Raw genomic sequence first — 11,545 nt, forward strand, 5'->3', positions numbered from 1 at the left:
AGTGGTTACGGTACATGTGACATCATCATGTCCCGCTCGCTGAAAAATCTTACTTGCCCTACCTAACTTACCATACCTTTGTAATCGTAGATGAAAGACTCCCAGAAGTATTTGTATCCTCTCTTGGCGCTATTTCCATTCCCAGCATGCTTTTCAGCATATTCTGTAACGTCATCAAAACTAAAATCAGGAAGATATTTCAAATCGTCGCTAAAGGTACGCTCAGCCATTACACAGACAGATAAAAAAAAAAACGCGCCAGAGTAACAATCGCGAAGTCGTCGTCTGACGTCCTGCTCACTATCCAGTGGAGGCGCTAAAGAGGTGAATACCCTCCATTAGTATACACAATGACATTAAACAACATGATAGGCAACTCTGACGTCACTCCATAAGACTACATGCGAAAGATTGTATTTCATGATACGCTCCAATGCACATATTTCTCGTCGCCTTTCGCGACGGTTTTCCGCTTGCTTTTGCTACTCGGCGTCTTTTTTACGTGTAGTACCTGCCTTTTTGCGCCTGTAACGAAAGAAAATAATCTCTATATCTGAGAAGTTTTGCTCATTCGGAAAGCTGGAATGGCAGACAAGCTGTAAAGAGTAATTCTGAACATCATAGACGTTTTTTTTATCAGAGAATATTACAAACGCGATAGCGTAAAGATTTGTGTAAAGCATTTTGCAGATAATGACAAAGTTCAAAGTTAGTAATTTTAATGTTTGCGCTTGAACATTGAAATTTCATTTAAAGAGGGTGTCATACAAAACAGCAAAACTGTTTTTACTTCTCTTAAAGGTGCTGTGATACAATTCCATAACACAAAGTTTGCACCTATCGAACTTGTTTTAGTAGGTGAATTTATTAGACATATTACATATTCAATTAATCGTAGGTAACATTACTGGTACACAATGCCTCGTAGATAGGTTTGTGTCTAAATTTAGGAATTTAGCTCATAGCCCGCTAATTAATATTATCTTCTATGCAGGAGATTGCAGGGCTGATTCAACTTGAAGCCTTACCAATCACCTGACGATGCTCATTTAGTTTGTCTCGAGCAAGTCTTCTTGAAAGACTTGTGTGAATGGAAACTACCTATATGTTTTGCCTTCCTCCGATTTTAGAAGACAAATTCAATCTGAGGAATTTTGCATATAATTCTCATTGATTGTTGGCTGTTTATAATTCCTATTAAATGTGAATTCTGATTATATCAAAGAGTTAAACATTTTTTACGTAATTTACGGGCACTTTTTTCTTTGTCAATACTCCAAGCTGAGGTAATAAGCAAGACAATACATTCATGTCATCTGCAAGCAAAATGTACACACTAATTAAAAGTTTGACACATTGAGATAATACATCATGACAGAAAATACAAAGATACAGTATGTATGACCATCACATGGTAATTAAAATTAAAAAAAATTAATAGAGGCTGTGGAGTATGAAAAGTTCAAGACAAAGAAAAGAACAAAAGTTCATAGCTCATGAACTCTCAATTCTGCCTCCATTGCTTTGTGAAGGCCAATATATTCCGAGTGGCTGAATTGGTTTACCTTTATGATAGCAACGGTTTTGTATTTAATATAGCGAGATTTTTTTTCAATTTAATTGAAGTGATATTATTTCCCAAAGCAATGCTTGAATCGTCTAGAATAGATCAGTGGTGTCAAACACATGGGTTTCGAGAGCCGCATTGCATGTTGGAAATTGTAAAAAGGACCGCAAACAGTTTTTGATAATGTATACTCGAGAGATGTTTTTCAGATAGTTTTAGTTTGTGACATATATTGTGATGCAACTAATCAGTTGGATTAAGTTTTATTATTTTCTTTAATTTCAAATGCAATTACATATTATAATTTGCATTCCACTATTATTGCAAGTTACTGTATTTATTACAAAAAATCATAAAATTCCATGTACAACCATCAAAATCATTTTTGAACAAGCCTTGGTTAAGGAAAGAATAATATATACACTAAAAATGACTTAATCTAAATATATGAACCTAAAATTAACAAAAATACTACAGTATAAACTCAATGTTTTTTTAATTACATTTGTCCTGACGTTTGGCATCTTCTTTGTGTCACCAGCATACTAAGGCCAGGCTGAAATGATTTTATAGTACCAACTCTAATTAACGAGGTCACATGATCATGGGTTAATCTGTATCTTTGCAAAAGTTTAATTAATTCCAGTAATGCAAAAAAGTTACTTTTATCATTTCATGTATAGATCAGTAAAAAAACAAATGACAGATTTTTTCGACAAGACATTTCACGCTACATTGCATGGCACAGGATTGCTTGAATTATTATTGATATTGATTTTTAGTAACTAAGTCGTTGTATACTTATATTAATATACAAACACATGGAAATTTTCTGTTCGGAGTTGGTCTTCGAATTTGTCATATTGACTGCTGAGTGCTGAGCTTATTGTGTTTTTCATTGTACTGATGGAAATATGACAAATTAAACAATGTGCTTCAGAATTTTGTGAAATGCAGAAAATTTTCTTCGAAAATGCCACCTTCTTCGTGTACTTTATTTTAATCACTCAAGTGTTTTATTCAGTATTCTTTTGCTAGCTTGATGTGTATTCTTAATTGAGTCAAAATGTGAACAAAAAAAAATTAACTTTCTAAAACTACTTTCAGTAAATTGTTTTCTGTGTGAATATTCAATTTCACTTTAAAAGGTTTGGAAAATCTTTCACATTTAAATAAAAAAAATTCCAAAATACTATTACAATTATTGTTAAGCGTTCGAGGGCCGCACTGGAAGTTCTCTGGGGCCGCGAGTTTGACATCCCTGGTCTAGATTGAAGTTGTCCAAAATATATAACATTATTTTATCATGAATCATGATTATACCCTTTTCTGAATTTATTCTATAGTACTACCAAAATTTGATGAATCAAATATAACACAGGTGTAGACAGTGAACCGTAATCCTCATTTTTCAAAGCTGTTTTAAGTATGTCTGGCATATTTTGTGCCTTTTTACAAAAAAGACCGCTTATGCAATCTTACGCTTTGGAATTTTTAGTTATTTCCCTCAAGCCCTGCAGGATGTAGGGGCCATACACAACTTTACCGGCGGGTCAAATGTCTTTGCATTCCTCCATAGGTTGTTCTTCTATTGCAAACATTTATGGAGTATTCTAATCATATTTCTTGGAATCAAACTGTCACTGATATGTCGCCAGACTTCTGATATCTCCCCTTCAGCTACAGTTGTCCCGTGAATAAATAATAGGAAATTGAGGTTAGACGAATAGTTGAAAGTTTTGTTTTATGTCGGCCTAATTTCTTGATTGATATACTCACTATTATTGCTATTGCCTCTTGTGCTGCAGGAGTCTCACAATGCTTAGACAGGTCTGTCCACAGCTTTCACATCTGTAGGAGAGGAGATGTATTAATTTTCGTTAAGAATAAATAAAGCAGTCTATATGATTCAGAATGGAAAAGCTAATAAATCCAATATCTTATGTTTTTTGTAAAAAATGTTTTACTGAATTTGGTATATAAACCAACTAATAAAGGGGTTTAGTCAGAAAATTATAAGCATTCGTGGCTCCAAATACTTGAGAGATCAGACTATACAATATAGACCGGTATGAGTGAAATTTTAGGTGAACTTGTTAACCCGTTGATTCAATACGCAAATAAAAGTGAATGAGCAATAGTATGTTACAGCAATAAGTATATATCCTCACTGATTAAAAAAATCTAAATGGAGGTGCATGAACTATTTGAAACCATAAGGGGTAAGTAAATATGCAATTTCGGCAGATGGCCAACTAAGTACCGTACTGAATTAAAACTTCGTAGTATTTGACAAAAGCTGGCTTTCCCGCATGTACTTAACAGTGCGATGCCCGGGTGTGTTATACAACAATAGTATTTACCTTACTTTTTTCCGATTTATTTTTACCTTCAATTTTCCACATATCATTAAAAACCACAACAATTGTCGAAGCAGGCTCGAACACCATTCGTGCTATGCCTTGAAAGCAACACACATCCGCTCGTTTTCGTCTCGTCAAGTATGTGCATTGGAGCGTGCTATCGAATACGATCTTCGGCCAAAAATGCCGGAGTTGCGCATCATGTTGTTTAATGTCATTGGTATACATTACTAATTGAGGCCCAAGTCACGAAAATAGGTTACTAAACTATTTATTTAATTCACATACTATCAATACAAAGGAGTTAAATAACTTTAAAATCCATAGTTACATTCCACATTCGCTGCATATTTCTCCCCTGACAATAAAAAAAATAGTTTTTAAATTTCGTAAGGCCGACATCTGAGAGTTGAATCTGTGTCTTTATCTGCGCGTCCTTACTCGCGTTCTATTATACACACGTTAGCAGAGTGAACCCCAATCTGAACTCCTCTTGGGGTCAATAATCAAATAATATATTGTAATGCCAAACGTTCGTATATTGTAATATTTAACGATCGAGGTGGACAGGGGTTAATGGGGTTAATATAACAGGGGTTAACATTAACAGGGGTTAATATAAACGATTCGGGTAAGTAAATAAATTTGGGTTTGTCTTAATTTGGAATAGGTAGATTAACTTCCTCATATTTCTTTCGCAAATGTTCAAGTGCCGTAATCGGTTTTTCAGTATTTTCCTGCGGCAATGCGTCGATGCCTTCGCAGTCGATTTCTGACAAATCCGTTTCATTATCAGGTACGACAAAGTAGACCAATGAGCTTCTCTTCTGGTTCATCGATCCTCCAATATCTGGCATCGGAATTCTGTGAATCTGAATAAAAAAGGCAACTTCTATATGGGCGTTTGTATGATATTGGTGTGCGTGTGCGAGAATCAGGCAGGCAAAACGTGAAATAGAAGAAGTAGCCTACTCCACATTCATTAGGTGAAAGAAGAAAACAGAAGTTCTTCGGAATTGAATAATTGGAAATATTCCTCCGAATTAGCCCTATCACATGTTTCATTTCCAGTGGCGGCGCGTGGTCATTTTGACAACCGGGGCAAGCTACTGCGGGACCAAGTCACCCCCATCTACGGGGACAGGATGAGCGCTGTAAGTTCTCCCATCATTTTATGAGTATAAAAACCATTCCATCGCTAACAACCAATCGGCAAAAGCGACAATTTTTAACGATAAGAAAGTGTCTTTAAAACCGGTCCAAGTCAAGGGATTAATAAATATAGACATAGTTTATTTTGAAACCTCTTTCAAAAGGAAAGGCAATATTTACCCAGATAAATACAATGACATATTAACAGAAACTTCGGGAAAGCAGACAAAACCTAAAATAAGGTTTAAAACGTTACTATGAAGAAAGGAAAGTTAATGCAAAGATAAGGACATGCGTCGCTCACTCATAGATATATATGCTGCTAGACTTCTACTGCTTGAACATATATGCAACACGCCGCGGTTTCTTGGAAGCAAAATGCTCAATAACGCGCTGATTAAAGTCATGCATCCCAGAAATAACGTCTCTGTGAATGGATAAAACAGCCAAGGAATTTAATCTATCTTGCTTCATTGTGTTTCTGAGATACGTTTTAATACGCTTCAGCGTGCTGAATGTTCGCTCTGCGTCGGCGGAAGAAATAGGCGTCGTCAAAATGATGTCCAGAAATTTTGCAGACGCCGCAAAGGTATAGTTACTGGAGTGTTATCTATGAGGAACCCATAGAGCGCGCAAGTTGATGTGATGTTCAAAATAGTTTGATTGGTGTATATACATCGCAATTCATTTTTCAATTTACCCACGTTTATCATGGGGTAAAATTTGGAGACAGTAGCCAACAAATGGATGGGAAATTGACGTGCAAATTTTGAAAAATTTTTGGGGTTCATCACAGAGAACGCGGCAAGGTGTTCAGTGCGCAGACGATCGCCTATTTGATTCACCAGAATGTCACAGCATTCCTTTGCAGACAAAATCAAACGCTGCGTTGTTTGCCCGCGGCGTAAAGAAGCACTCCATGTGTCGTCGTATTTTATTGTTTCCCGGATACGAGATACAGCATCGCAGAAGTCTGAAATACACGACTGCACAGACGCTCCATCCATTAGCCTTGACTGCAATGCGCCGTATAATACATCCACGTGATAGAATATTGTGGAGAAAAAATCGAGAAAAAATGAAAACTCACCATCTTCTAGCAGACGCTTTAGACCTGCCGCCTCCCTCACAGAGCGTTCGTCCCAAACCGGAGAGCTCTGAATGCCATTGAAACACTCAATGAGCTCAGACCTAATTTCGGACACGCCCTGCACCACGCGTGATTGGAAGTTCTAACGTGTTGGTGCACAAGCTGGGAGACGACGGCTACATATCTGGCGAAGGATGTCAGAGCGCTTCGGCGAAACGGAAAAAAATGAAGAAAACCCCGAAACATTTGCAAAAAATATACGGACGAGAGGGGTATCAAGACACATATTTTTAATACCGAGGTTAAATTGGTGTGCATACCAATGTAAAAAATGCGCATGAGTAAAAAATCTTCTTTTATATAAACTTGAACACCATGTTTTGACCCACTCATGACTGCCGCGCCGTCATAAGTTTGAGCTATCAATTTTGACTTCGCGTTGTAAGGCTGTAACCCTTATTTCAGTACAGCCGATATCCCGCAAGCCGTGCGATCAACGATTGGTACAAAGCTGTGAAATCTCTCGGTAGGTTTACCATCTTTCACAAACCGAAAAATCACAGCCAGTTGGGAAACGCACATGATGTCAGTTGTCTTGTCAGACTGAATCGAAAGGAACTGGCAATTCTGAATTTCCAGAGCCAAATGTTGTAAATAAATTTTATACTTTGAGTCGAGCAAATCATTTTGGATATCCTTAGATGTCCCTTTCGAAACAGTTGCGGCATCAAGATGATCTCTCAATACTGTATCTAGGGATGCGGTGTATTCCACCATATCCAAAAATACCCCTCTATTAGAAGAGCCCACGGAGGGACAGCTCGTGACAACCAATGAACTTCAAAACATCTATCAATCGAACATGGCGGTTTTTCTCGACGTTTTGGTTGTGCCGACGAATAGAAACCGCGCGTCCTTCATCCAACTGTGCTGCAATATCAACATTTCCGAATGTTCGGTATTTTACTGCATTGTCCAGTTGCTCCATAGAAGATTGACGATCCCTGGCACGCTCGGAAAGATGTTTAAGATCTCTAAAACCAAATTTACACCAACGTGAGTCACGGGCGGTAGCAAAAAGTAGGCAATAAAAACAAAAAAGTGCATTTTTGTCCTCGCTGTAACACAACCATTCGTGTTTTTTATACCAAGTTTCTGCGCAGAATGTACGCCGACGCTTTCCTCCGTCATGGGATTGTTCCAGTGAACAATTTTTTGGTTGATAAGGCCCAAGACGTTGTACCTCTAATTTTTGTTCCAGCGGCAGCTGCGAAAACGGAGTGCGAAGTAGTGCATCAACCTTATTCATTATGAGGTCTAAGGCTAAGAAATGCGAAGCCGGAAAGAAGTAAGGAGCTCAAAAGGAATGTGGAAAATCGTAAGCAAATGGACTAAAGGTCTCTAACTGATTCAAATAGCGAAACAAGCGACAAAAACGAAGGCGAGGAAACTATCAACTCTTCAAGCAACCAACGAACGAGAAGGAATGCGTGAATATGTCAACACGTTGTTGTAAGAAACGTCGGCATTGTGTCGTCATAATTTGGGGCTAGCCCCGATGATTTAGTAAAAGAAACAGAAAACAAACGAGACAAACGCGGCGAGTGGAAGATAAAAGAGAGAATACGATATACAATGAGCAACCGGGGCAAAATCGGCGTCGCCCCGTGGACGTTCGGCGAAGGCTTTGCGAGCGAAAAATGAACCATGTCGGGAGAATATGGCTAGTGTAGACAGTCTGTGCAACCGATATTGAGGTATTTTTCGAATATTTTTTATTATATCGAAAAAACAACCGGGCATTGCCCCGGTTGGCCCTATTGACGCGCCGCCACTGTATCATTTCGATGATTCAGTCCTTACCGTAGACTTCAGTCTTCCTCTTGTCCAAAATTGTAAACAATCTCCAATATTTACCAGGGCAGTACCTGGGATAGGTCTAGCTTCAGTAAATGTTCCATCTTGTCGTCTAACCTTCAAATAAATATTCAGTGTTGTCCAATAAAAAAAAAGACCACAAAGGGTGGTAAGGAATTCCAGAATGCACATGTGAATAAGGGTTTTCTCAGTTATACACAATTTATTCGAAGTTTGAGGAATCACGAAATCTGCGTAGCAAATAAAACTTGTGAGTAAAAAAATTATCACCTGTAGACCGCCGATAAAATCTTGAAATAATATTGTGAAAGATCCAAAATCCGTGTGTTCCCCCAATCTCATTTCCCCTTCTTTCACCACATAGTTGTGTGGTATCTTAGGGTAGTACAAAGATCTTAATGTCGTTATATTTTTAGTATCATTGAGTCTGGAATGACATCTCTGAAGATACGTCGCATCCTAAAAAAGAAAATATAAAGGGGAGCTTGTAATTTATAGAAAATGAGGTATGTCGTCACTCCACTTGTCACCGATGCCATTTTCTGAGTAAGGAAAATAAGAACAAACCTTCACTTTCATACCGATCGATAGCGCCTGTATAATTCTAATTGCCAATTTTCTAAGGTTTGCTGTAAAGTTTTTAACAGTGACAGAAAATCCAGGGAGCTCTCCGTCTGGCCATCTTGAATTCGGTGAAACAAGACCTTGGCTGGAAACATCGAATGATTCTTTGTATTCGCCGGGCTTGGTTGGATCATTGCTACATATGCAAACAAACAAACATTCCGTAAGAAGGCTTGGTTGGATCATTGCTACATATGCAAACAAACAAACATTCCGTAACGTTCCGTAAGAAAATTAGCACTGTACATAACGTCCAGTTTCAATGTGAAATTCGTTTAGATATGATACCTCTATCACAAATTTTGTTAGCTATCCAATGACTAAATATGAATTACAGATGAAGAGCCAGCTTCATGTACAACATTTTCTATAAAACTTTTTTCTATAGAAGCACTAGAGCTGAAAATACCAGCTCAAATTAATTTTTTTTTTTATAAATAATAGATGTTTGAACGAATCCGAAAACATACCGATCTTTGTACGTATTTTATTACTACAATAATGTCATTAACAAACAACGCAGGACGACCTTCTAATGATTTGTTTGTTATCAAATTTTGCTAACTTTTTCGAAGTCAATCTTATATTTCACTCAAAATTAATCGTATGACTTATTAGGCTACTGAATTGTTTCCTCAGCACTAGAATAACTAAACGTGGCCAATTGAAGACATGCATGTATACTTCTCTACTCCTGGTGCAACATATCCAAATAAATTTTCGTTGATTGCGTATTTAAGTTTTATATTATCATCAAGATCAAAAAAATCCTTCGATATTTTCTGTACTTTCGCCGCTTCATCACTGAAATTTGAAATTATTCACAAATGAAATAGGACAATGGGTAATGTGCTGATTATAAAATATTGCCTGTAGATTCCTGTAATCCATGTGTTTAGTATTGAGATTGTGTTGCGATTATTACATACACGTCTCTTCGAGCTGAATTTTTGTACCTATCATAATACATTGTTTCTATAACTTATTTAAATATTGACCTGCGCGCATTTGCATGCCGCAACTTTGCAATTTGAACTGTATTGCTGAGTTGCCTCAGCCAACTCATATCACAAAATTACTCAAGTTTAATTATAAACATTGGCAATATGCGTTTAATTTTAAAAAGAATATAAACATTTAACAAGAAGCATACGAACTCTGATATCCCAGTATTCTTCAAATACACAAATCCAATCGATGTAAATGCTTCATAAATTTCGTCGCCGACTTTCTTCAAATCTCCAGGTATAGGCTGAGAGCAATTTATATTACACTTGCAAAAATCAACTACACCTAATTCCATTTTATCAACGTTGAATATGTTTACGATAACTCTGTAATAAACAGTGCTTTGGACTGGGATTCTATGCTACTAACATTGATCCACTCACATGGTGACGTGATATCAATATGCGCTATCCTAATTTGTAACAGCTTCGCCTTGAATATCTGTAGGGATATTAGTTAATTAGACCATATGCATCCTATATATCTACCAGTTCCATCAACCAAAACTTCCTGAGAAATAGTCTTGTCGACTGCAGGCCATACTGATAGAGAATTGATCTGACTAAACAGGCAAACGCGTGGAATCCGTCGTGTTTTGAAGGGAAATGCTGATTTGAGACCGCATGACATGATCAATTAAGGAAAAGTGGCTGCATCCCTTTAACGTTTTATAATTATTCATCAGTTTCATAAGCTTGAACTGTTTAAGTATTATTCTCGTGCTATTTGTTCACTATTTTGTCATCAAGCTGAAACCTTTCTGAAAAGAATAACTTGCACGAGGTGCATTCATTGTCATTTTTATATTCTCCAATTATCTTCAAGTGCTTTCTTTTTTTGTGGATTTCAGAGTTGGAAATGGTGCTATTATAAATCAAATTCGATAATAGAGCCATGTTGAATTAATTATTTGTGAAAAACTTGTAGGAATTGTATTTCGTTTCGAAGACAACATTTCGTTTCGATTTCGACACATAAATGTTTCGAAAATGTACTGCCCTACCTGCGAGTTTGTTTATCCCGAAGCAGCAGACGGCAAAAGACTGGCAACACATCGATGCGAAGCGGTCATGCCGCCCTGCATAGCGCTTCTCCTTAAGTTTGGCTACTACTGTGACGTCTATGCATGGAACAGAAGATTGTATTACACGTGAAATCTTGAGCTTTGTTTAATTAATGGACGAGTAATTTGCGTTACCGAGCTCGTTCACAGTAAATAAATGGTGTAATGCAAACAATACCAGTTTGCTAACGTTTTGCATGCCCGCACCGTCGAACTTCATACGTGAGACCGATATAGCTCCAAGAAAATTTACTTACTCATAGATACTACCTAGTACCTAGTCTATGATATGTTCTAGCAAATAAAAATATATTTGCCTATGATCGGTTGCTTGATAGACTGTGGTTTAATTGTCTGGCGTTACGCTGCTTAGTTCTGATATGATGGGGGCATTGACATGCGTTGATATCATATATTCTTGTATACAAAGTGAACAGTTCAAAACAGGATGACAGTCAGACAAAATCCAGGTTATACTGCACCCATGCCGAGTTGCAGAAATTAGTCCTTTAATTAATCGTTAGCTTTTCATCCCTCTTCTGACAAGGGCTCATTTATAAACTTGTTTTGGTATCTCGAGGGCCTGACGCTGTAATGTCATTGTAGCAGGTCGTCTTATTGTCGCGCTTTTTTTTTTACCTTGGCATACTTCTAATTTTGGTGTTCGAGTAAGATTGAAAACAATTCTAAGTTTAAACACGTACAACTGTTAACTAAAGGCAGTTAAATTAGCTCACTGTGCTATAGTGCTACTAAAATCATTCCCGAACAGCTAAATATAATAGGTACGCTACAGGAAA

General features: G+C 37.3%; 1 protein-coding gene across 1 annotated transcript; it reads right to left on the reverse strand.

The window, feature by feature from the left end:
- Positions 1-4,140: 4,140 nt before the first annotated feature.
- Positions 4,141-11,048, reverse strand: LOC120329641 (uncharacterized). The gene is made up of 6 exons (XM_039396359.2): positions 9,832-11,048; positions 9,359-9,478; positions 8,618-8,810; positions 8,321-8,509; positions 8,036-8,146; positions 4,141-4,802 (listed from the first exon to the last, which is right to left on the reverse strand). Exons 1-6 carry the CDS (start codon positions 9,975-9,977, stop codon positions 4,587-4,589), a joined length of 975 nt encoding a protein of 324 aa, XP_039252293.2. The 5' UTR covers positions 9,978-11,048; the 3' UTR covers positions 4,141-4,586.
- Between the last annotated feature and the right edge of the window lie 497 nt (positions 11,049-11,545).

The sequence above is a fragment of the Styela clava genome, chromosome 12 (assembly GCF_964204865.1).
Source record: "Styela clava chromosome 12, kaStyClav1.hap1.2, whole genome shotgun sequence".
NCBI lineage: Eukaryota > Metazoa > Chordata > Ascidiacea > Stolidobranchia > Styelidae > Styela > Styela clava.